Below are 27,791 nucleotides of genomic sequence, written 5' to 3'. Positions count from 1 at the left end.
GTGGCACACATGACGTTTATATGCATTCTGCAATAGCTGTAAGGGAATCTAAAAGTTAGCTAGCATGTGAAGCCGAAAGTTTGGATATAATTTTGGAATGAAACGTAGCCTTCCTGATTGTTTCTCCAGTAAGCCCACACTGAAGGTATAGTGGCCATTAAGTACAGAACTGGCACTTGTTTCAGATGTCTTCACTTGGAAGCTCAGGGAAGCCTCTAGGTCTGGCCTTACCATGTCTTTAATGTCATGGCTTATGGTTTTTGTGTGCACCACATTCCATTAATGTGCCTCCCTGTCATTTGTCTGCTTATGTTGTTCTTAAAAATCTCATTTTCTGGCACAGCTTCCCTTTCTAAGAAGCCTTGGGTCAAACACATCCTCTGAGATGACTTCTCTGCTGCTGTCTGGCTCTAGCTTAAATTCAGATTTGGTGTCTTGAAACCTTACTGCATTTACCTGCCATCATCTGTTTGTCCTTCATCTCTTTTGACCAGGAAGACTCTAAGGACAAAGCGTCCTTAGCTCTCTGACTCCCTAAGGCTTGGCAGTAATTAGCATGAGCACAGCCATGGTTCGCTGGCTTCATGTCTTCCACATGTATCTTCTTTGGGATGTCTCTGTCTTCATTTTTGATCTGGCTTCAGATTCCTTAATTGTGAGACATCGATATAAGATGGCATGAGCTTGGTTGGTGATTGGTCTGTTTGCTGGGAGCTTTTCCTACGACAGTGACATAAATTGGAGGGCTATGCTTAAAAACAAGTAGGTAAATCTGAGAATAACAGGCTCAAGTGGCAAAGCAGCTGTTTCCTGTCTCCTGCACCAGTGAACTGCTACTCTCCTGGTGGCGAGGCTCCTCCTGATCTCTGAGCCTGATCCTCGCTGGCATCTGGCAGCTTCCCTGGAAGAGGCAGTGATGAGCGGGTGTCCTTAGGCCGTCCAGACATCGTCCTGTTTACCACAGCTCATGTGAACAAACTTTCTGGAGCTTTTCTAGGGAAAGGCACCCAGCTGTTGGGAAACAGACAGACACCAACGCAGCATGGGATCACAACAATCTGGATTCAGCCAAGATAAAAAGTAACACAAATCTTTGTAGTCAGTCAATCACGAGCATACAACAATAAATCTCTGGTATAGCATCCTGAGGAGCTAGAGCATAACGACTCATGAGACAAAGTAGGAGCAGATTATGTAACAATCGATGGCTCCTTCATTACCCCATTCATTTAGTGCCATTGAGCAATAACAACGATATGGATTTGGACTTTCCATTTACATGTAGTGCTGAAGCTATAGTATGAAAGTGATCATTTCTACACTTTGCAGATTGTGATGGAAGAGCTACGAGGGTGTAGCTTGTAACTCCATAACAAAGTACAAAGATAACACTGAGGCAGCAGCCCAGAACACATGATGAGGATGGATTGTTGTCAGACATGAGGACAGATGCTCCAGCATGAGAGAGGGGAAGCCTTGTATTGGTGGTGCACAAAAGATCAGGCAAGACACTGGAGCTGGAAGGCTAGCTGGAGACGACTATGAGACTAGGAAGATGGGAGAGCTTGAAAGCCTCCTGAGAGTTGCTCCAACCAGGCTGTGTTGTACAGTCATCATATTGAGGCAATGAGGCAGACAGAATTGGTTAGCTCCAGGCCTCAAGGCAAGGACAGAGGGAAAGTCACCCTAAAATAAAGCAGTACCCATAAGATGGGAGCGAATGAATGTAAAAGATGGTGCAGTTTCCATAAATTGAGACATTTTTGTGACCACAGCGTACTGATTGTAATGGAGGAAAGGTGAGGATAGAGATGCCAATGTGACTAGTTTCTTCTGCTTTAGGTTTTGTTCATAAGTAAAATTGCTTGCAGCCTGTATTCTAAATAAAAATAAATAAGAATTCAGGAATTTGGAGGTAATGTAGCATTATACCTCAAACTCTGCTTCCAGATGCCGTGGGACATCTGAATAGAGCCAGCCGCTGGCTACTGCCCAGTGTTTTCAGTAACCAAGTAAATATATCAGGTGATAATTTAGGGTTGTTTTGAAATTGCAAATTAAGATATGGGAGTCAATAATGCACAAATAAAGAAACTCACAAATCATGGAATACACACACACACTTGAGATTCATGTAGTAAAATGATCAAATGAAGAAAAATAAAACTAATCTTTTAGGAGATTGAATGAAACCAAAATGAGAATGTGTTCATAAAAATCAAGGAATCACAGGAATGGGTTTAATACAAGCATGTATCCAGTGTTAGATAAAGTCTGTAAGAAGAAGACAGACAGACACAAGTTATCTGGGTAGTTGTCTCTGGGCTGTGCTACCATTGTTCATTGTAGTGGTAACTCTAACAAGTAGATATCTGGGAACTACATCATTTCTCTGTGTGTTTTTATCTGAATATGCTATGAGAAGAATCATTCTTCTGTTCTCATTAGATGTCTGGGAGTGGATGACAGATTCTCTTTTTCTACTTCGTGTTAGTTTGCCTTGCAGAGTTTACCTGACAAAACAATTTATGGGAGATGGAATCACCTGTGGCTCAGTTTCAGTCTGTTGTTGCTTGACTTTCTGCACTCCTGTAGAACATCCTGGAGGTGGTAATATATGATAGAGAACATCCTTCACCTCAAATTTGATGAAATCACAGAATAAGGAAGGGACTAGGAGCTATCTATAACCTTCAAAGGCACATTCCTAGTGACCTTCCTTCTAACGTCCCTTCTAGTGACTCTTTCTTCTAAAGTGTTTTGCCACCTCCCCAAATATTTTCCAACAGTTTAGGAATTCCCAAATCAGCATTTCCATTGTCCCATGTACTCTTTTTCTGCGCCTTACCTTGAAATTGGAAAAAGACTTTCCATGAGAAAGGTTTTTAAGACCATGTCCCTATATTTTATCATGAAGGTCTGTTTTCCCCAGTAGTGAGCCAGATAAGAGAGAAATAGCTAGAATCATTTCATCTGGGAATTTCTTGACCTACTTTCATGAAATGAATAATACTGACCAAGGTGGAGAAAACTGTGAAAAGCCACTACTTGTGTTCCTGTAGCTACAGCTGGATTCTAACTCTAGGCCTGGTAAATGTCCATCTTGACGAATCACACATCTTAGGGAATACACTGGGTATCTAGAAGCCTGAGGACTGTGTTTTGAACTGACTCCTGATGCTACTGAGACCCCTTAGGAGGTTAGAGTGAATTGGAAGCACAGGATACAGTGGAAACTGTGAAGCTAGTTTGTGCTATCACTGATTGATTGATTGATTGATTGATTGATTGATTTGGTCTTGTTTTTGGTTGGTGTGAATCCAGAGCCTCCTGCATATTAGACAAGCACGTCCAGTTGAATTGCATCCTGAGCCCATTTTAGCCTCAGGATAAGAGAAGCTGACCCTCACAGAATCTTTCTGGTTGGAAATTATTACTCCCCCATGCCATACAACGTTTAATCCTCCATTGTAACATTCCCTCTCATAGTTCAGTGTGAACTTTCTAGAATTCATATAACCTTTCTATGTAGACTGTTACAACAAGCCACCCTTGTATATTTGGATTAATACTGATTCCAAGTCTCTGTAAACTTTAAAGAGGTGGTGAACAGCTGAACAATTACAAGCCCTTCTAAGAGAGAAGGGCTGTGGATATTCTAGGCCCTGGGTTGAATGTCTGACTTGACTATTCATACACAAGGCTCATGTTAAAGCTCCTTGCTTTCATAAAGAAGAGTCTCATTAAAATTCCTACAACTACTTTTAATCAGTATAAGCTTTGATTAAAAATGAAATGAGAAATGCCCTAGGCCTTTTGACACAGAAAACAGAAAGTTAAGTGAATTATATCTAATATAATACTTATTAGAATAATTTTGTATGCAAAGTCATCAAAATATGGAAATGTTAAAACTATCTTATAGTTAGTATTTCCACAAAGTATGATCATTAGACTAAACACTCATAATAGTTAAGGGGATAAGGGGAACAGGCTTTCTCTTAAGCAAGTTTTCCATGTAGGCAGACTGAGTTTCTGCTGGGGCTTATCACCACTTCATCAGCTATAATATGTCTTCCCATTTCTTCTCCATGGCTGAACATTTCCCAATCCTGGGAAGCAGAACACATTGCCAGCCATTGCAAGACTATCCTGTACCCTTTGGCAAATGCTTGGGGCTTTGCTTTTTGTTTTTCTGACTTGCTGATAGTAATCGGCTGCATAGTAGCTACGTTATGCATTAAATAACTAAGTTATTGACATTTATCTAATGTAAGTTCGATGAATGGTGTGCTGGCCCTGTCCTTATGAATACCTGGTTCACAAATCTGAGGTCTAAAAGAAATGTAAAGATTAACTGAGAGCTGTCTAAAAACTAGATCAGAAAACTATTTCAGCGGTTCAAGGAATCTGGGCAGCAAGTTAAAAAGATCAAGAGGATCAGAAATCACATGCAACTGTGGGATGTTTAACTCCAAGTACCTAAGTGTCATGACCTTGAATAAGAATTTTATTCTATAGCATATATGCCCTCCTTTCTCTATATGTTGATGTGGATTTAGTCTTTTAAATATTTATGTTTAAGTTCCTCTGTCTTAATCTTGGATAAATGTGGGAACAGGACATTTCTGTAGAATTGTCATTAAAAGCAAAAACAGCATTTAAGACTTACTTTTATAATCTGCAATGATGCATTTTAAGTGTGTTGCAGACCATAATACAATCCATATGGAAGACCAGAGTTTATTTATTTGCCTGTATTTTTAATTATTTACAATAACCATTTGTAATTCTATATGTTTTTAAAAGACCAAGGCTTTGCAAAGGTATGATGTATGCTACGCCTATAGAACTATTTATAGTTGTCTAGAAAGCTGTAAAATGTCTGACCTGTCACCTCCTCCTGATGGTGACATTCTCCACCATGGCACAGTGGCTGCCAGGCTGATCCCCTGTGGCACCAAGGCACAACAGCTCTGTGCTCGTCTTCTACAGCATGATAGCACAACAGCTTTCCTGTTGGTGCCCCATGGAGTTTTCTCCTTCAAAATACAATGTCTCTGAATCATGGTTATGGCTATATCCCCAACCTTCTCCTTAAATTAGAAGCTAGACTATCTTTCATCACAGTGAGAAATCATTTTATTTTATGCTCATAAGTGTTTTTCCTGAATGTATATATGTGCATCATGTATCTAGTTCCCACAGAAGCCAGAAAAGGGCAATCTATGCCTGGAAATGCAAACACAAATAATTGCAAGCCACCATAAGGATGCTGGGGACCAAACTCAGCTCTCTAGAATGCCAGCTAGTGCTCTTAATGACAAGCTATATCTTCCACTCAAACAAGTAAATTATCAGTTGTCACCAACAATGTGTGTGTGTGTGTGTGTGTGTGTGTGTGTGTGTGTGTGTGTGTGCATGTATTCACATGTTTTTGGAGGCTGGAGGTCAACATGGGATGCATTTCTTAATGGCTTTCTTCTTTTTTTTTTTTTTTTAAGATAAGGTCTCTCATTGAATTTAGATTTAATTAACTCTGCTAGATTGGCTGACCACTAAGGCCCAGGGATCCTCCTGATTCAGCTCTCACATACTGCTATTCTGGGTGTAATGATATGGCTGGATTTTTAAATAGGTACCAGGGTCTTCATACTTTTGTAGCAAACATTTTATTAATGAAGCTATCTCCCTCTCTTCACCAACGACTCTTATAAAAGAAAATGCCATGGACTATTGCTATGAGGACGCCATGGACTATTGCTATGAGGGTGCCATGGACTATTGCTATGAGGGTGCCATGGACTATTGCTATGAGGAATGCATTTTCAGATATGCTGCATGTTAAGTTTCATCTACAACAAGAAGAACTGAGCCAGTTACTAAAAAGAAGTGGATGGTATTCTCCCTTGTGTATGATTGATTTTCTGGGCTGGTATAGGTTGTGTGGGAACTGATGGAGCAGCCTGCATTCTTTCTACAGGTACTGCCATGTCTGTAGGAGGAGAAGCTGAACACTCTAAGAATCTTGGTCCGGTTTCTTAGCTCTCTCTCTCTCTCTCTCTCTCTCTCTCTCTCTCTCTCTCTCTCTCTCTCATTCTGCTGACTGGTTCCACTGCTTTCTGTCTGCCCTCAGGCTCCACTGAACTTAAGCTTCAAATCCCGTTCTGACATTTTTGAGTTCCCTTGCACTTTAAACTTTCAAACTTCTTCTTCATCTGACTTGACATTAGCTCACTCCTTCTATCAGCTCCAAATGTAAGTCCAGTGCTCAGTCATGGGAGACTTTTCCTAGCCCTAACACGGCATATCACAGCCTATTAAAAAAAAAAAAAAAAGGATCAGGAAGGGTGAGGTTGAAATGCCAACAGGAAATGATCCTGTAGAGAAGCAAACACCTTGATGTGCATTAGTAAAAAGGACTTATACTCTGTGTGAAGCAAGGAACCTTGGTATTTAAGAAAGGACCCTCCCCAAGAGAATTCCTGGGAAGAACACGAAAAAAACAATAGAAAACCAACAACATTTTAAGACTTAAGGAAGGAAGGAAGGAAGGAAGGAAGGAAGGAAGGAAGGAAGGGAGAAAGGAAGGGAGGAAGGAAGGAAGGAAGGAAGGAAGGAAGGGAGAAAGGAAGGAAGGAAGGAAGGAAGGAAGGAAGGAAGGAAGGAAGGAAGGAAGGAAGGAAACAAAAGCAATAAAGGTGTTGGAGGAGGTGGATGGATTAACAAGCATCTCCATGATTGTCCTACAAGTTGGCTCTGACTCTGAGGACCTCGGGGAAACACCTGTTTGTTTTCTTTCCCTTCTTTATTGTGCTGCACCAGAAGGTGCTGACAGTCATCTTTGACTTGATTTCCTAATGTGCTTTCATAAGTAGAAAGGACATATCTTTTTTTTTTTAAGAACCAATGAAAGTTCACAAAGTTGAATAGGTAACACATTAGATTTATGACTACAACTTGTGTTGTATGCAGCACGAAGTTATCAAGGATTGCTTCTAAAACTATCTTGTAAATCTCTTTTGAATCCCAGGTACTGCGATTTCAGATGAACTTGATAAGGTAAGCGGAGTTCTGTATCTAATGATCAAATGCAGGACTTAAGTTTCAATCCACCTCTCAATTATTTTTTTTCTGAAACATGCAAAAATCTTCCAATATAGTTTATTTGGCGTTAATATTTTAACACTTTGATAATCTTTAATAAATACTATATATCATCTATTCTTCAAGTTAAGGCCTATAAAATTTGCTTAGACTAAATATAATCACCAAATAATTACATGAAAATGAAAAGCCAGTGATACCATGTCTATTACTTGGATTTGGCCATACCTAGTGATGATGATAGCTACTGTGATGATGGTGGTGATGTTGTTGGTGGTAATGGTAATAACCATAGTGATGATGGTGATCATGGTGACAGTGGTAACCATGGTGATGCTGGTGATGGTGGTAACCATAGTGATGATGGTGATGGTGTTAACAATGATGGGTAATGATATGGAAGGAACTTGACATTTTCTACCCCTGCCTTTCCTCATTAATGATTGTTTGCTTGATTTAGCTTTCCAAGATGCCAAGAGAACATGATGATGGTCTGAAGCGCGGTGACAGTTGCCAGGGTGGTGAGAGCAGTTTGCATAGGGGTTCACAGACTGGGTATATATTCCCACAGTAATGCATGAGGCACTCACTGCTCCTGGGGGTCCAGAGACTGGGTATATATTCCCACAGTAATGCCTGAGGCATTCACTTCTCAGTCACAGAAGTCAGGCAGTGACTGCTGAGTTGTGAAATGTGGCTTCTGCTCTAACTGCAGTGACTGGGAAAACTGAGGAAAGGCAAATGTTCAGGTGGGGCTGTTATCAAGAGTTCTCTTTGTATGTATTCATCTTGAGCATATTCATCTTGAATTCTCTACTAAACATGTTTGCACAGTTGGAGCTCACAGAGCAGATCTGCTTTTAACAACATGCTAGTGAGTCAGCTGGATCTAAGGTTTCAACATCTTTTAGTCTCCAGATCCTTTATCAGTCCTACAGAGGTCACTAAAGACCTTTACTTCATGCACTTTGTATCGGGCAATATTTGAAAAATAAATTGAGAAATTAAAACAGATAAAATTTTATATGTTTATTATATTTAAATGGTACTAAATAAAGTTTACATTGTCAAAAATAACATATCTATAGAAAATACTTTATTTTCCAAAATAAATATTACTGAGGAAGAAGTCCTCACATCTTATAAACCTCTTCTTTTTTTTTTTAAACGGAGAACAACCAAAAGCTGCTGTATTCTCCTTTCTGTGTCTTCATTTAATATGCTGCAGTTTTCATCTACGGGTGGAAGAAATCTGGCATCAGAAATGTAGTTAAAAAGGGACAACCTGGAGAAAGACATCACTGATAAAATATTGCACAGATTGAGACTGTATACATCACGACGTTTAAAAATAGCAAAGAATAGTACAAATGGTGGGTTTTTTTTTTTTTTGTACCAAAGTGAAGCATCTCAAATAGTAATATAACTTTGATATTTTAAAATGTCTGCCTGAGTCTCTAAAAAATTCCCCAAAGCCTGGATGTATTCTTTGACACCGTTTCCTTCAATAACCATCACTGTGTTGAATAGTTATGTGTGGTAACTCTGCAAGACTACGCCTTGATTGTGTAGAACTGCAAATGGAGTGAGAGCCAGATGCACTCTCCAGCCTTGGCCATCATTTCTCTCTCCCTCTCCTTCCCTCTCCCTCCTCCTCCTCCTCCTCCTCCTTCTTCTTCTTTCTCTCTCTCTCTCTCTCTCTCTCTCTCTCTCTCTCTCTCTCTCTCTCTCTCTCTCTCTCTCCTCTCTCCCCTCTCTCCCCTCTCTCCCCTCTCTCCTCTCTCTCTCCTTTCCTCCCTCTACCCCCACCCCCGCATCCCTCATTCTTTGCTGTCCTGGGCCATGAAAATTCCTCACAATTTGCAAAACCTTAAACGTAATAGTCTCATCTCTTACCGCTTTGATCTGCCTTCACTTTAAATCTGAAGATCTGCTCTCCAAGATGCCTGCCTTTCCCCTCTTCCTGTGCGCTGAGTGGGGTGACATTGCTGTACCTTACTGCTGAGCTCAAGGGCCTTTTTCATGTTTGTTTTTGTTTAATCTTTTTTTGAAATTAATTTATCAATTCACTTTACATACCAGTATCAGCCCTCCTCCTCTCAGTAGCCCTCACACAGATCCCACATTCTCTTCTCCGCTGAGAAGAGAGAGCCCACTTCTGGGTATAACATTACCTCCCACTCGCGACCTCCCTCCTCCCACCCTCCACAACCTCTCCCACTGAAGCCAGGCAAGGCAGCCAGCTAGGTGAACTGTACTCACAGTCTGGCAACGGATTCAGGTTCAGCCCTGTTCTATTTATTTGTTTGTTTATTTATTTATTTATTTATTTATTTCTGAAATAGATTTGGATCTCAGGGGGTGGCCTAGACACGTGGTCAGCTGCCTTCTGCCTGTACATCCTTACCCACACATCTTCTTCCCAATACTGAGCCCGGACGAGGAGGCAGGGGAGGCTAGTCCGATCCGCAAATCTACATGACACTGTTCATTTTAGTCAGTTTACTCAATACTTGTTTCTGAAAACTTTATAGAAATTTACTATGTTTATTTCAATTGAGGAAAACATCAACAATTTTCATAAATAACTTCTCTTTTTGAAAAGATATTTATGCCAGTGAACAAAATCTTGATGCCATTCGTATCTGATACTCACGGTGAGAGAGGATTCCAGGCTTGAAGGCCCGGGTCCTCCACCAGCCACAGAAGCATCACTGAGTAGAGATCCTGTCCCACAGCACCCCCGTGTGGCCATAAACCTCACAGTTCTAAATTTTCATGACTCCAAAAAAGACCCAAGTTCAGATACCTGTAAATACAGGTCTTTTTGTTTTTGTTTTTGTTTTTTTATTTTGTAGCAGTTGTTTTTTAGGGGAGAGGATTTCTAATATAATTTTAATGTTTCTACCTTTCCTTTGCTTCCTTGAATCTCTCCCATATAGCCTTCTCAATTATCCTTCAAATTCAGGGCTTCTCCCCCCCCCCCATAAATTGTTATCACATGCATATATGTACACATACATATGTTAGAAATTCTTTCTACTAAAAAAGTACTACTACATAATTCTGAGAAAGTGTTCCTGTTCATATATGCCTTCTGGGATCTGAATACATATCTTACTGTCTGTCCATCTATCTATCTACCTGTCTCTCTGTCTGTCTGTCTATCTATCTATCTATCTATCTATCTATCTATCTATCTATCTATCTATCAATTATCTATCTATCTATTATCTATCTATCTATCTATCTATCAATTATCTATCTATCTATCTATCAATTATCTATCTATCTATCAATTATCTATCTATCTATCTATCTATCAATTATCTATCTATCTATCTATCAATTATCTATCTATCTATCTATCTATCTATCTATCTATCTAGACTGATACTTGGTCTCACATATCCCAGGATAGCTTTGAGCTCACTCTGCTAAGCTCAGTATAACCTTGGCCTTCTGATCCACTCACCTCCACAGTTCTAGCCTTAGAAATACAGGTTTAAGCACTCTAGCAACTAAACTACGGTCCCTCTAGCTTCTCTTTCTTTTTTCTTTTTGTTTGTTTGTTTGTTTTTTGTTTTTTTTTTCAAGACAGGATTTCTCTGTATAGCCCTGGCTGTCCTGGAACTCACTCTGTAGACCAGGCTGACCTCGATCTCAGAAATCCACTTGTGTCTGCCTCCCAAGTGCTGGGATTGAAGGCGTGTGCCACCACTGCCCATAGCTTCTCTTCCTTTTTGTGCCTCCCTCACATTTTATAGTTTTCACTTGGTAAAAGCTCCTAGATCGATTGTTTTCTTAGTCTCTGATGCTAGGATGCTCTACCTAAGATGAGCCATCAGAGGAAACTCACTTAGGCCGACTTTGGCTGGAAGGTTTTTTTTTTTTTTTTGAACTTCTGCAGCCATTCAAACTATGTACATATTTCCAAGCCTAGAATTAACTCTCCATCTTATGCCTCACAACTGTACTTCAGACTTAATTTTCTTCTTTGATATTCAGATGCTATAGTGCACTCAGCCAGTACAACAATGCCTCTAGGTGGTAAATTCCATTTATTTCCATGTTCCTGGCTGTCCATCTAGCCTTCCTAAGTCACCCTTGAAGATGTGATCTGACCTCATACAATGTTTTAGAACACACAGTGACTTCATGAAAATGGGCCTTCTGCTCTGACACTATGGGTATCTGTGTTTTCTCATCGGAAAAAAGGAAACCATACATATCAATCAGCATTGGACTGACTGTTGGAGCGTTTCATTTCAAAAATATGTACCACGTCCTGCCCCCTGCCAGGAATTATTTATAGATGCTGATTCATCATCCTTAATTTGAATGGCAAGTATTTTAAAAAATGACATGAATTTCCCCTTGAAAACAATTTTATATGCACAGCTAAAATATCGAAAATATGAAATATTTAAGACATAGATGAAAAATAATTTCAAAGAGAGCCGACCATGAGGAAAGCACAAACCTCCCACACAGTGTGGCACCAAGTGACAGACCTCCCACACAGTGTAGCTCCGAGTTTCTGTGCTTTCCCTCCACACAAGGAAACTGTGGGTCTCACTGTCACCGCCACCCACAAGATCAAAGCAAAACATCAGGTTGGGGATCCATCGTGCCTCCCACCCAGACCTAAGGATCATCTCTCACTTATCCTTTGCTGTATCATGCATCCAATAATAGCCTCAAAAATAACCTTACATACCACATAACAGAGAATGTAGTTATGGGGTGAGAGAGCTGCTTGTGGGGAGGGAGAACATTTTAAAAAAATCACACCGTGACCCCAGGGTGATCGCCAAAATATGTGACGAGTCCCCAAGCCCGATAACACAAGCAGTCAACCAGGTTAAAATCAGGCAAGTGATAGAACAGATGCAGAATGTCACTGTCCATTGGAAGAACTCAAAGCAAAGTCGCAGTGTGCCACTACCGTCCAAAGCACCAGCACAGTTACGACAGACAGAAAGTGGCAAGTATTGAGTGTTGACAGAGATGTGGAGAATTTGGGACTCTGTACATCGTTGTTGGTGGGGATATGAAATAGAACAGGAACTATGGAGGATGGTAAGCAGCTCTTTAAGTAATTAAAAGTATAATTACCATATGCCAGAGTTTGGGTGGGAATATAAAACAAAACAACCACTGTGGAAAACAGTTTGGCAGTTCTTCAAGTAATTAAAAACAAGCTCACCATATGCTGCACTTTTAACGTTTGTGTCCTTTCAAAATTATCATTGAAAGTTAATGCGCCAAGTATTAAACTTCATAATTTCACATGGCAATGTTGTTTCAGTGACTGTGTCAGTGGCATTAGCTGCCCAGTGAAGGGCTTTGGCGACATGCTTGGCCCTTCCTCTGTCCTCTCCCATGTGAGGACATGGCACTCATCATGTTATCCTGTGACACTGCACCAAAACTCACCATCATGTAATAGAGTAGTATCTCTTTATCAGAGACTCTGGGCACCTCAATCTAAGAATTCTAGCCTCTAGAGCCATGGGAAATAAATTCCTATTATTTGCAAATTACCTAGTTTAAGATATTTTGCTATACTATTAGATAAGAATTAAGATGGCATGTGATTTTTTAAAAACACACCTATAAATACACATCTAAAAGAAGCAAAAAGAAAAATATCAGTGAGAGGTGCTACCATATCTGTGTTCACAGTGACATTGTTTACCAGGGCATGAGAACAACCCAAGAGGTCATCAATGAGGAAACAGATACATAGTGTGGAACATTATTTGGCCATCAAAAGAATGATATATTGTGACATGCACGGCATGAATGAACTTGTAGGTACTTGTGCTAAGTGAAGCTAAGTCAGTCACAGAAGGCAATATTACATGGATTCCCCTGTGCAGTACTTAGCAAGTCACATTTATATACACAGAAGTACAAAAGCAGTTGTCACAATCAAGGTTCTGGGAAGAAGGGGAGCCATTGAATGAGTTTAGGCATTGCCTTACTGTGAAAATATCTCTTCACAAACTTAGTGGGGCACACACTTTGCATGGTGATTGGTAGCATAACAATGAATGTAGTCAACACTACTGAATGGTGCTGCAAATGTGGCCAAGGTGTTAGCTTTAGGTTTCACTTTCCTATTACAGGTTTAAAAACTGGTCGTTCCACGTGTAAGATCATTATTTTCATAGCAGTTCTTAGAAAACTGTGCACAGACCCAGATGTGCCAGGAAACACGGGCAACCTTCTGTCAGAAAAATTTCACTGGAGATAACAGTACAGCATAAAATGAGCTTTCCGATGTTCTCAAGAAAAATGGACTTCACAGTGACTTCATAGCTTTCAGAAAAGTCATCAGAACTACCGCTGTCTTGTCCATGCTGGTCTGGAATCCCTCACCATGAATATTTAAATAAATGTAAAATCATGATGATGAACATAATAAATACTAATGTCCTAGTTAGTGCCTGCTATATGTTAGATGTTGGTTAAGTGCTTCACAGAGGTTATGCCATTTTGCCCGGTTCATTTAGTATGTATCAGAGGATGCTCTAAATTATCTACCTGCATCATCCCATTTAACATTCTCTAATTAACTGCGAAATGATGTACTGTCTATGTTTAGTAGTTGAGACACTTACATGCAGAGAGATTAATGAACTTACTAAAGGTTGCATATCTAATGGGTAGGGTAGGAGGGCTGGGCCACAGAGCACGGGTGGGGCAGAGAGGAGGGCTGAGGCACAGAGCAGGGGTGGGGTAGAGAGGAGGGCTAGTACACATAGCAGGGGTGGGACACAGAGCAGCAGTGGGGAACAGAGGAGGGCTGGGGCAGAGAGCAGGGGTGTGGCACAGAGCAGGGGTGGAACACAGAGCAAGGGTGGGGCACACAGCAAGGGTGGGAAATAGAGCAGGGGTGAGACACAGAGCATGGGTGGGACACCAAGCAGGGGTAGGGCAGAGAGCAGGGGTGGGGTAGAGAACAAGGGTGGGGCACAGAGCAGGGGTGTGGCACAGAGCAGGGGTGGTGCACAGAGCAGGGGTGTAACACAGACCAGGGGTGGGGCACAGAGCAGGGGTGGGGCACAGAGCAGGGGTTGGACACAGAGCAGAGGTGGGACACAGAGCAGGGGTGGGGCACAGAGAAGGGGTGGGGCACAAAGCAGGGGTGGGACACAGACCAGGGGTGTGGCACAGAGCAGGGGTGTGGTACAGAGCAGGGGTGGGACACAGAGCAGGGGTGTGGCACAGAGCAGGGGTGGGACACAGAGCAGGGGTGGGGTAGAGAACAAGGGTGGGGCACAGAGGAGGGCTGAGGCACAGAGCAGGGGTGGGATTGAGAGCAGATGTGTTGCACAGAGCAGGGGTGGGGCACAGAGCAGAGGTGGGGCACAGAGCAGGGGTGGGGCACAGAGAAGGGGTAGGGCACAGAGAAGGAGTGGGGCACAGAGCAGGGGTGGGACACAGAGCAGGGGTGGGGCACAGAGAAGGGGTGGGGCACAGAGCTGGGGTGGGACACAGACCAGGGGTGGGGCACAGAGCAGGGGTGGGACACAGAGCAGGGGTGTGGCACAGAGCAGGGGTGTGGCACAGAGCAGGGGTGGGTCACAGAGAAGGGTGGTGTAGAGAGTAGGGCAGGTTTTTTCTAGCACCTGCACTCCTAACAACTGTCATGTATTTGGGATTGGAACTCTTACCAGAGGAAGAGATAGGATTTGGGGTATCTTACCGTGTTATCTCCTTAGGTTCCACATCAAGAAAGGAAACTAGAACTAAAACCTTCAGGCAATTTCTCTTCCAGAGTCCATGCTGGCAGCCTAGGTAGTGCGCTCGGCACTGTAGGGGGATGAGGACGCACTCAGAAAGCCGGTACTCCTACCCTAACCTTCGCAGACTTACTTGACTATGCTTTCTGTAAACAGTCGCCGGAGGAGTAGCTATCCATGGCTTATTAAACAGTGCTCACCATTTTAAAGTCTACATTTTTTCTGACATTTTGTAACTCTTTTCACTATTAAGACATTTTATTTCAGTTATTTTACGATAGTAATGATTCTCGTTGGTTCTTATGGTGTAGGAACAGGAGAGTTAAGATGCCGTCCTAATTAGGTTTCTATTGCTGTGGAAACATGAACAAAAGAAATTCATATTTTGAGGTAACAGCCCATCAACCTTGAGGAGGAACTGACGCAGAAGCCACAGGAAACACTGCCTACTGGCATGCTCCACTCACAACTCCTCACAGCTGCCTACACTGGGATGGTGCTACTCATTGTGAGCTGGGCCCTCCACGTTAACCGTCAATCAAAAAAAAAAAAAAAAAAAAAAAAAAAAAAAAAAAAAAAAAAAAAAAAAAAAAGAATGTCCCAAAGACTTACCCACAGGCCAGTCTTATGGGGCATTTTGTCAATTGAGGTCCCTTCTTCCCAGATGGCCTTTTCTTATATCAAGTAAAAACAAAGTAATTAACCAGCACAGATGGTGTCCCACAAACAATGTTTCAATAGGGGAAATGAGGTATGTATACATTCTGGAAGTGATGGGGCTAGAGATGACTCAGTGGACAAAAGCATGGATGGCTTTTCCACATGAGCGGAATTTGGTTGCCAGGGTTCATGCCAGCATCCAAAGCGTCTGGTCTCACATGCTGCTACTCACACGTGCACACCCCCAACATACATAACTCATAAATAAAAGCACCACATAAATCATTAAAATGTATATAGTGAGATGACCACTGTAAAGTACAACTTCTCACACTAACAACAGCCCCATGTTGGCTCTGGTGATACCCAGTCTACACATAGTTAAGAGTTTGTCAGCTTGAAAAGATTTACAAATATGAAACATATATTTGAAAATTCAGATTTGAATAACATTCAACTCTAAATATATTTACTATATTATCTTGCCATCTTAAAAAGCAAGTAATTTCTAAGAGAATCTTTTAAAATTATTTAAAACTGACTAAACAGGTTACAGGAATCTAACACTGGCAGAATGCATCATGGGCCACTGGATGCTGCTTCAAAAAATGTGCACTTTAAAACGGGAAACATCACCTTAGATATAAGGACATCTTTCACCAGATGACTTCCTGTTAGTTCTTCCCCAGGAAGGCAAATTTAGATTATGGTGGCATATTTTTGTCACTCTTTGGAAAGAGTTTTCTCTGTTTTATGCATCAGCAGGGTGTATTTTTATTGTTATGATAAGAGCTGGAGGGGTAGCTCAGCAGTTAAGGGTATAAGCTGCTCTTACAGAAGACCCTGCTTTACTACATGATAGTTCATAACTGCCTGAAACTCCAGTTTCAGGGAATCTGATGCCATCTTCTGGCCTCTGCAGCCTTCAGGCACACGCATGGTACAGATATATACATGCAAGCACTCACATACACACATACACATAATCAAATCTTTAATAAATAAATTGCTATTGATGCTATGTCCTAATTCCCTTCCATCTTCCAGACTCTCTTGTCAACTCAGGTTTACACACTTAAGCATCACGTAATATTTGAGGCAGTAGAAAACAAAAATCCATAGAACTATTTTATAGTGATATGTTTTTTAATTTTAACAGATAACTTGTTCTAATAATAGGGGAATAATCATGTATAGTTTACTGTATGTTTGATATTATGATTCTTACTCATTTTTATCTTTAAAAACCTGTATCTCAAAGATGAGCTGAGGAAACAATTGTGAAGGAAAAACATTTTATTTTTAAGTCACAAACAAAGCTTAATACCTATAACTGTGGGGGGGGGGGGCTCTTAAAACAGAGATCAGTGACTCAAGAGATGGCTTAGTGGTTGAGAGCACTCAGTCCATGAGCATGAGGACAATAGTTCAGAACCTAACACCCAAGTGACAAACCCTACATCTCACAAATGCCTGTAACTCCAGCTCCAGCTCCAAGGGACCTTACAGCCTACTTAGGCCTCTGTCTGTGCATAGTGTATATGTAACACTCAGACACATACACATGAAAGGTAAATCTCAATAAGTAAACTAAATGAACAAAGATATATATACATGTGTGTATATATATACATATTTGTATTATAAATGAACCATATGAGAAGATTGTTGACAGAAAAATTGACCTTGTTAGCTATGTAATATAATTAGTCTTGCTACAATGCATTTTTATCAGAGTTTGTCAAAATGCTATGTGGATGAGGCTCGGGCAAACAGGCACACGAACGCATTGCTGGGAGAGTATGAAATTATACAAACACTATGAAGGAAAATGTTACAATATCTTAAACACTTGGTGTGCAGTTTTTTTTGTTGATCAATTTATCTTTTTCCTATGGTTAGTTATTTTTTCTGTTGCTGTGACAGAAAACCCAGTAACTTGTAAGAGAAAGCATTTAATTGGCTTTATGTTTTCAGAGGGTTAGAGTCCATGATAAGGACAAACCAAGGCTCACATCTTAATTGAAATCAGAAGGCAGGGAGAGGGGAGCAGAGAGAGAACATAGTGGGAATGGTACAAATCTTTGAACATCAGACCCTGCCTCCAGTGGCACGCCTCCTAATCCTTCCCAAACAGTTTTACCAACTAGGGACCAAGTATTCAAACATATGGGTCTATGGGGGCCATTCTCATTCAAATCACCAGCCTAATTAAAGGACATACTGACAGAATATAAAGAGACTTATACATGTGATTATATACTGACATATTACTTTAGTAGGAGAAGAGTCAAAACAGTCAAGAATACATTAAAATGATACTGAATATATTTTAGACCATTGATTTAATACAGGATTTTATGACCATAAGAATGAAAGAATTTATATTATAAAGTAGTTCCTGTGTATTTGGTTAAATGAAAAAGTCAAGGTGATGAAGTGTGCTTCATTGAGTTAAGTATAATGTAAACACACACACATATTCACTCGTCTTCACACCAAAACACTGCTACAAGATATGTCATACACTAAGACATGGGCATGCACATCCACCTGAAGCTATTTTGTGTTACATGTGGAGTAAGGGAAAAGGTTGGGGTGTGTGGAGGAGAAGAGAGCAGGGATGCAGTTGATCTTTCAGGATTTTTGATACTTTACAACCAGTAAGTATTCTGTATAATTTTAAAGCAAATTTAATATTTTATATTTTAATTGTATATTCTCATATTCTAAGGCAAGTGAACATAAATACATTTCAGGCTGTGGTATAAATACTCAGAAATTTATTGCAGCATGCATTTAGAGCCAGTGATCATATTTTCTCACAAGGGACATGTTCTAAGGACAGACAGCACAGTGCAGCTTTAGATTCTGTAGTGATCATATTGTCCAGGACAGTATTCACTGTGCGTGCTTTGTATTCTGTCCAGGTCAGCTGGACAATCAAGTGGGACCCTTAGACCCTGTGGAGAGGACTGAGGTTAGAGAGAAAATAAAATGGCACAGCACGTCAAGAAGTCTGATCAAGCTGGCAAAATTTTTATTGTTCACACAGGTTGTATACTCTGAAAACAGGATGTGGGGAGGGGTAGGAAAGGAAAGAGGGCTTTGCAGGTGGAGGAAGCTAGCTGCAGCTGTGGGGTCTAACTGAGTTATTCTCACAAAGCCTTTCCGTTATCAGGAGTTCTAAAAACATCTATCTAGCAGGATATTGTCTAAATCTAGAGATCAGGAGGAAGAGTAACTAAGGTGCGTTGCTATGAGGCCTTGTTTGAAGTTCTGAGAACTGACAAGTGAATCATGGAAGGTAAGCAGAAAGAAGAATAGTAGATAGGAGAGCCAAGGGTGAGTGTTTGCCAAGAGTAAGGCCTTGCCATGGCTTCCCACAGTATTCTGTGACAAAAATATTATGTCACACTCTTTAAGAACTTGAATTTGAGGCATGAATAAAAAAAATGCACATGTACACATACATTTACATACAATGTCTTTAATTAGCAGACTTTTACTGATTGGTTCAGGTCAGCCTCAACAAGCATGGCCATAGTAATGGATGACACTTTTATAGTTTGAGAAAATCAATATGGTCCCCAGCTGTCTGTGCCAGAGGATGCTTAGTGGTGAGAGAAAAGGCCTCGATTCCCTTCAGAGAAAACTAGAAGACACTGCCTCAAAATAATGATGGCCGTCCGGACAACCAGTGTTGAAAAAGCAAAACCAAGGTGGTGTGCCTTTTGGTGTGAAATGCATGTTTTCCTATTATTATTTCCAAGAATGAATGAGTTAATTTTGAACACACAGAAACAGCTTAAATATATCTGGAATATTTTCTAAAAATAATAAATTACAAGTATTAAGAAACAAAAATGTGGATGTTCTGGACATCAACCAAAACGTGCTCAAACCAAAGGAAATTCAAAGCTATGATGGAATTCCACATATGACTTAGAACTTTATTTTGTCAGGAGCATTATTGTTCAGATAATTCAGACAAGTGGGGAGAATTAAAGTTGACAATTAGCAATTGTTAATTATTGATTTTGAAGGTCATACTGCAGCCATGTGAGAAAATGCTCTATACTTTAAAGCAATTAGGGAATAAAAGCATATATTAGAAGTGATTCTGGGAATATTTTGTAACATAAAATGCAAATATTTTATACCATAGGTACCCAAAGGACAAAGCAAAGTGACAGACAAAATGGCACCTGAGTCAACCAATACTGTTGTTGAATAAAGTAGCAGGTGGCCAGACTTGATGAAGGGCAGAAAGGGATTCTGGGATTCTTTATTATGCTTTCTTCTCACAGGAAGTCTGAGTCCTGTGACTGTGAAGACTAGTTTTATTTATTTATTTATTTATTTATTTATTTATTTATTTATTTTGAGGCAGGGGTAACTATGTAGCACAGGCTGGCCCAGAACCCTCTATGTAGATAGCTTCAAATATAGAGAACTGCCTAATTTTTTCTTTGGATACTGGGATTAAACGAATGCACCACCATGTGTAACAAGGAAAAATATTTGAGAAGCACATTTATTCACTTTATTGACTATTACAGCACAATAATGATTAGCTCCAGTGCTGAAATTCTAGTCTTCGAATATTTCACATTACCAAGTAAGCAAAGTACACTAGCATTATGGCAGGTTCCAGGCCTGGGGCAGAAAAAAAACTTGTGTCTTAGAAGGGCAAACCACTAAACACTGCCAGGATTGTTTCAGGAGCCAACCAGAATTGTCTCTCCCTGGGGTAAGCTGAGAAACTGAAACAGGAGTAAGAATAATAACTGTGAATCTGTGAGTAACGCCAGACTTTACAAAGCTGAGATTTTCATCAGAGACTTCCTTAATCATCTCTATGGATGTCAGAGACCCACAATTATTATTCTTAAAAGCCTGCTGGGGCAAAGAGAAGGAATAAATTATAAATTGAACCTCAGGGTAACCTAGAATTATGTCAGAGTTTCTCCTCATGGAAGTATTCCAGTAAGTAAATCTACATGGGATTATACGAGTAGACAGTCATGATTTTGTATTTTATATTGATGAATTAACGGTTGTTAAGCAAAGTTCTCAGTGCTGCTGGCCTCGCTGGTGAGCAGTCCTTGGGAGGCCGTGTGCCTTGCTATGACAACAGACCCGCTCTCTCTGAGCAAGATGAGCAGAGAAGAATAACTTTCCTAAGACCTTCCCAGAAATTTAAAAACTAAATATTGACTGATATTAAGGGATTCATGTTACCTTATGTTAAGTAAGATAATGTAATGTGTTTACAGCAGACCCTCATGTAGCTCTAGTTGACAATCTGCCAACATTAGAAGGGGAAAGGAACATGTCAAGCCACTTATCAAGGTTATAAAAAGAACAATGTAGACTGTGTAGTACTCAGAGGACAAAGCTGCACTACCTCAGAGTCTTAAAGAAATAACAAAATCATGAGAAAAATGAATCAGAGTAAGGGAGCTGTAATCGATAGCAGTGTAGAAGAGTCAGTTGCAGCATACGGAGAACTGCCTAGATCCTGTCCTGAACAAACAGATGACTTCCCTAAGGCCACCTGGGAAAATTTAAAATTAAGTAGTGATTAGTATTACAAGAATTATTGCTAAATAATTCTTTTATGTTAAATAAGATTTTTCTTTTCTTTTTTTTTTTTTTTTTTTACAAAATAGCCATTGTGTTCATTTGAATACTGGAATATTTGCATATGAGGAAGTGGCTTACATACAACCTAAGTAGGAAGGGACAGTGTGGAAGAGAGGTGGCAGAGGAAGAGGAGGACTGAATTTACAGGGAGTTGATGATTTATAAGAAGCCATGTAAGGAATTTTTATTCTGTCTAGGCTTACACAGATGTGAAAAATACCCAGAGTAAAGAGTAAAAATATTTCCTGTTGTCTGTAAGAGTATAAAACAGGGTGTAAGGGTGTAGGGGATATATCTAGCAGCTACTGGGGTTGCCCTTCAGATGCAGCTTCGATGGCATTCAGATGTGCTATCAGCCTAGTGAGATGGAATGTTGCCTTCTTTAAAAAAAATCCAAATATGTCAGGTCACTACAACATGTGAAGGGTAATTACATTAAATACCTAAGTGTGCAGAATGCACTAAAAGACTAAACCACTGTAATACAGTAGGAAGCCCTGTACAACCCTAAGGATGGCCTGCTTATGTTGCCCTCAACTGTAATTTTATTCTTTCTCTGTCTCTGTCTCTGTCTCTTGCTCTCTCTCTGTCTTTGTCTGTCTCTCTGTCTCTATCTCCCTGTCTCTCTCTGTTTCTGTCTCTGTTTCTGTCTGTCTGTCTGTCTGTCTCTCTCTCTCTCTCTCTCTCTCTCTCTCTCTCTCTCTCTGTGTGTGTGTGTGTGTGTGTGTGTGTGTGTGTTCATTGTTTGCCACACTTTTACTTACTTGTTTCTTTGTTTTTGAGTCAGGGTTCTTCTATGTAGCTCTGGCTATCCTGGAACTTGCTCTGTAGACCAGACTGGCCCCACAGAGATCACCTGCCTTTGTATCCTGAGTGCTAGGTTAAAGGTGAGTTCCATCCTGCCAGGCTTGTACACACCTTTTTTTTTTCTTTCTCTTTTTATTTGTTGTTTAATCATTTTTTACAGTGCAAAAACCTCCCACTGTTCCACATCCCACATCTCCTCCCCACTGCATCCCACCCCTGTCTCTAAGAGGATCGCTCTGCACCATCCCCACCTCACCCACACCCCACCCACACCCCAGTTCCTGAGGCCCAAAGTCTCTCTCGAGGGTTCAGTGTATCTTCTGTGACTGAGTCCAGACGAGGCAGTCCTCTGCTATATATGTGTTGAGGCCCTCATACCAGCAAGTGTATGTTCTATGGTTGGTAGCTCCTTGGTGTCTGAGAGATCTCGGGGGTCCAGGCTAGTTGAGCTGCTGGTCTTCCTATAAGGTTGCTCTTCTCAGCTTCTTCCAGCGTTTCCCTAATTCAGCCACAGGGGTCACCAGCTTCTGTCCATTGGCTGGGTGTAAATATCTGCATCTGACTCTTTCAGCTGCTTGTTGGGCCTTTCAGAGGGCAGCCATGCTAGGCTCCTGTCTGTAAGCACACCATAGTATCTGTAATAGTGTCAGGCCTTGGGGCCTCTCCCTGAGCTGGATCACAATTTAGACCTGTCACTACCTTTCTGATAATAGGTTTTCTATTTATCTATGGTTTAAATTTTCTTCAAATGGTGTTTTACTCCAAGAATTTTTTTCAGTTATCTTTTTCAAAACCTATGGTGCTGTAGCCACAGGTGCTTGCTTTTCCTTTCCAGTGTAAACGCTATTCTCCCTCTGGGACAGAATTAGAAATGGGCGTTTGGGCAGCCAGACCCGGCCTTTAGTGCCTATTTATCATCACCAGTGTGGTAGAATCTTTTGTCAATCATACTCCTACCAACAGTTCACTATAATGCCTTTTTCTTCCATACTTTCTGCTGCCCACGTTTTAATGGAGAAAATTTAAAACAAAACAAACAAACAAACAAACAAAAAATCTCATGGACTTAACAACGGGGTACATAGGGCTTGTGTATATTGCCAGGAGAAACACACATTAGCAGAATTTTGGAAAATAACTTAGTAATGACACATATATTATACAACTAAATATAGTGCACACTAAGCTTTTAAAATGGGCAGGGAATGAGGCATTGGGAGATGGTAAACTGCTTCACACACAAGCATCAGGACTGATATACAAATCCCCTGCATCAGCACAGGAAGAGTATGGATGGCTGAGCATGGAATCTGTAGTATTGTTGGATATTTGGAAAATAGAGTTTTTGGAAAATGCAGTCTATATGGATAAATATAATACAGATATGGGTTCAAAAGCTGTGACAGTCATTCAGCTCAGTAAACGCATCTGTTAGTCTAGCAGGAACTATAACAAACCATGTACAAGAAAGCTGGAGTTCATCGGAGAAGGAAATGAAACTTTATACTATGTGATCACTTAAAAAAAGCAGATAAGCTGAGCATAGTGGTTCAGGCTTTTAAGCCAACATACAGAGGCAGAGGGCAGAGGGCAGAGGGCAGAGGGCAGAGGGCAGAGGGCAGAGGGCAGAGGGCAGAGGGCAGAGGGCAGAGGGATCTATGAGTTTGAAGCCACCCTGGTATACATAGCAAATTCCAGGTCAGTCAAGGCTTTTGGTGAAACGCTGTCTCAATAGATAGATAGACAGACAGATAGACAGACAGACAGATAGGCAGCCAGGTATGTAGATAGGTAGATAGATAGATAGATAGATAGATAGATAGATAGATAGATAGATAGATAGGGAATAAATAAAATAAGGAGGCAGTAAATGACTGAAACAAAAAAATAAACAGACGGTAATGGACTGAAAGTGACTGAAGCAAGGAAAGTTGCCATTGAGAAGGCTGGGATTGTACATACACACAAATGTTAAGTTCACACAAGCACACAGCTCAATCCTTTGCAAAATGTCTGTAAGCCAGTTGTGTCAGGGATCAGATCTGAGTTTCAAGAATTGATCCCTCTTCCTCACTCATTTTGTTGAGTGACTGCAGACTTCCCCTTCTTCCTCCAGTTGCTTTGTGTAGATTGCATTCAGTAAGACAGGGCAGATCTGTACCCTGTAAACGTAAATGAATGGAAATCGGAAAGAGGGCATATTTATTTTCAAAAATCTTCCCAGAGTGAACCATCTCATTGTGGTATAAACCAAAAGCCAGCATGTGTTCTGACGTTCCATTTATAATTGATGCCACGTAAAGCATCTGCAGAGGAGCCAAACTATAGTAATGAAACTTGACAGCCATAAGCATTTGAGCAAATATATTCTAAAACAAATAATAAAAGTGACTTTCCTTTGTATTTTCCTATGACAACAGGGTGAAGATAAAACACAGAATGTTCTACTTTTTTTTTTCTTCAGTGAATATGAGGCACAGTTTTAGAAGGAAAAATGTGTGTGTATAAGTAAATCCCATTAACACATATGTGCTTTAGGTTGTAATCAAGTCAAACGTTTAATAGATTTTACTATGAGGATTTATTCATACTCTCATTTCAGGGCCATTATTCCCCAGTCTTAGCACCCCATGACACTTCTGTGTAGCGATGATCCCTCCTTGTCAGTCTCCAGCACACAGAGACTGCATGTGCAGAGACAGCACTGAACCTCAAGCTCACAATGCCTGGAATTATTGCTTCCCCTTTCCCATGCCTCCCTTTATCTGGGTTATCCAAAACTCCACCATGGAATAAACTCCACTTCCCACAGCCCAGTGATTCCCTTCAGTCCCATTTTTACTAAATTAGAACAACAAAAGAAGTTTTAACTTCTCACTGTTCTTCTCCAGACTCATGGCCTCTACTGTGCTCACTACTTGTCTTCACATAAACAGTGAGTCAGAAATCTCCTCTCAAAAGAATCTCTAATTCATTCACACACACACACACACACACCTCACACAATCTACATTATCTCAATAAGAGTTTTAGTGGAAGTTTCTTTTTTTGTTATTGTTACAACAGTACAGTGACAGAATTAATCCTTTTTATATCCACTTGAGACTACACTAATCCTCCCATTGATTATTATCACTCAATGAGGAAATCAATCAGACCGATTACAGGATTCTGCTTTCTATTTCACACTCAGACTGGGTACCTTTCATTTCCTGTTGTTCTACTCAGAACTCAGAACTCTGCAGAGATATCACATTTCTTAAAAATATTTGGACCTCCATTATTTATTTTTGGCAGGTCAGAAGATTATAGTTGATGGTCATTTGGCCTCATTACTTTGGCTTGTGGCATGATGGAGGGCACATAGTGGAGTGAACGGTGTCCTTCATGGCAAAGTAAGAGAGAGGACCAAGGCTCCAAGGTCTACTTCAAGAGCACACTCCATAACCCAAAGCTCCTCCAATAGACCCTTCTCAGAAACGGAGCCCCACAGCCTGGAGGCGGCAGCTGTCACACAAACTTTGTGGGGCTTTTAAAATCCTAAGCCTGGCAAGAGCCCAACGTGTAAGATCAGCTGAACTGATTGTGGGTTAGACTGAGGACAGCATGCTCCTGGAAAGAGCAAGTATGGATGAAACAGCTACTTCCTGAATATAGATGCTTCTTGCTAATGGGCAGAGCCAAGTGCATCGTGAGCTGTGGGGGCTTTCTGGCTAGGCATGCATTTGCTGTTGAGTGTACCTAAGGACAAGATTCTGCATCCTAGTTCATAGTCTTACTGGATACCTTTCACTTCCTGCTATTCTAATCAGAACTCAGAACTCTGTGGAAATTGGGGAGAGGGCAGAGTGACCTGTGGTTTTGTGTTTCTAAACAATTCACATTTACAAATGTATCCTTTCATCTTTAAGGAAAATGTTTATCTATTTATCGTAAAAAGGTTTCAAAAGGTTTTGTGTTATTACCAAATATTTTAATTGGATGTGGTGTCTCATGCCATTAATTCCATTAGGTGGGAGGCAGAGGCAGGCAGACTTCTGTCTGTGAGCTCAGACCAACATGGTCTACATAGTGAGTTTCAGTTCCATGACAATCAGGATTACATAGTCTCTCTCTCTCTCTCTCTCTCTCTCTCTCTCTCTCTCTCACACACACACACACACAGAGAGAGAGACAGACAGACAGACACACACACACAGGCACACATACACACACACACAGAGAGAGAGAGAGAGAGAGACAGACAGACAGACAGACAGACAGACACACACACAGGTACACACACAGACACATACCTTTGTGTATATGTACATGGGTGTATATGTGTTTAAATATATTTAATTGTTATTTACTATGGTATAACTATGTACTATTAAAAATAGTTTACTTTATTAAAAACACCTTCAGAAAAATATATACATAGAAATGTTGATTAGGCTTAATTCAGTGTAAATAAAGTACACAAACAAAAGTCTGTTTCTTCAATCTATTGCATGTGAACAGACTAAGTTCAAGAATTTTCAACGACAAAATATTTTTTAAAGAAGTAGTATTTGTTTCCTCTCTTTTCTTTGATACCACCACAAAAAGGCTTTGTGCATTCAGAAAAGTACAAGTCGTTGAGTCCTCTTGAATCATGTAAAATAGTAGCTTACTAGCGACTCTAACTCTGTGTTTGTCTACCCCCCCCCCCCCGCCCTATGGTCATCTATTTCTCACTAAATTTTTGTGCCAGCTGGACCTAACCATCCTAAACACTGAGCCATTTATACTCTCCGTGTGTTCCACTTCCCAACAATGGTGGCGGCCACCACTTCATTTAACTTCCCAGCAAGCAACCAAGGGCTCTTCTGAATTTCTGCTGTTTTCAGCATTTGGATCTCACCAAATCTTGTGTCCCATTTCATCTTTTCTTTCATGGTCCCAACAGCCATTTGCTTTTCTTTTTTTAGTTTTAACTGTTTACCAGTTCCTATGCTCATTTGAGCCAAGAGCAATGAAAATACGTGTATACTCTGTTTCATTGTGTAAATAAAATTAATTAATAACATTTAATTAAATATCCAGCTTTTTCTGTAACTCAGAGAAATGTCCTTTAAATATATTATAAGTCACATTTGATGTGGTCTTAATCGTTAAGTTAGTATCTGTTATTACATATTGTCTTAAATATTGCATTTTTATTACATTCAAATACTTAAATGTTGTATATATTGTGTTCTGCATTACATTTTCATAATATTTTGTGAACTATAAAAGCACAGAACACAGGGCCTGAATTTTTGAATAATACTTTAACATTTTTCTAATAGTGAAAGTTTTCTGTAAAGGAGATTTAAGAAGAATGTGTCCACAGAATCAATTAATCTGGGCTCATAGGGGTTCACAGAGACTGGACCAACAACCAAGAAGCTTGCATCGGACTAATTCAGGCCCTCTGCTTATGTTACAGTTGTGTAGGTTGATCATTTTGTGCGACTCCTAACCGCAGCTGCAGGAGCTGTCTCCGACTCTGCTGCCTGCATTTGGATCCTTTTTCTCTTACTGCGTTACCTCATCTAACTTTAATAAGAGAGAAGGTGCCTGGTCTTACTGCAGCTTGATATGCCATAGCTGGCTGATATCCATAGGAAGCCTGCCGTTTTCTGAAGAGAAACAGAGGAGGGGTGAATAGGTTGGGAATTGGAAGGATGTCAGGAGAAGGGACTGGGAAGAGAGGAGAGAAGGAAAACTGTGGTCAGGATATAAAATAAATACATAAATAAATAAAATTGAAAATGATGATAAAAGGTTGATATTTCAGAAATACTGAAA

General features: G+C 40.4%; 1 protein-coding gene across 8 annotated transcripts in view; it reads left to right on the top strand.

Annotated features, from left to right (window-relative positions):
• The window catches only part of C25H8orf34 (chromosome 25 C8orf34 homolog), a 394,450-nt gene that overhangs the window by 113,913 nt on the left and 252,746 nt on the right, over positions 1 to 27,791 (top strand). For all 8 annotated transcript variants that reach the window (XM_076924364.1, XM_076924363.1, XM_076924361.1 and 5 more), the window contains one exon: positions 7,034 to 7,062. In XM_076924364.1, the coding sequence (XP_076780479.1) occupies positions 7,034 to 7,062 (29 nt within the window). The remainder of the gene's footprint in view (positions 1 to 7,033; positions 7,063 to 27,791) is intronic.

This window comes from Arvicanthis niloticus, chromosome 25, assembly GCF_011762505.2.
Source record: "Arvicanthis niloticus isolate mArvNil1 chromosome 25, mArvNil1.pat.X, whole genome shotgun sequence".
Taxonomy (NCBI): Eukaryota; Metazoa; Chordata; class Mammalia; order Rodentia; family Muridae; genus Arvicanthis; species Arvicanthis niloticus.
The sequence above is the reverse complement of the archived record's forward strand: the minus strand, read 5'-3'. Positions and strand labels throughout refer to the sequence as shown.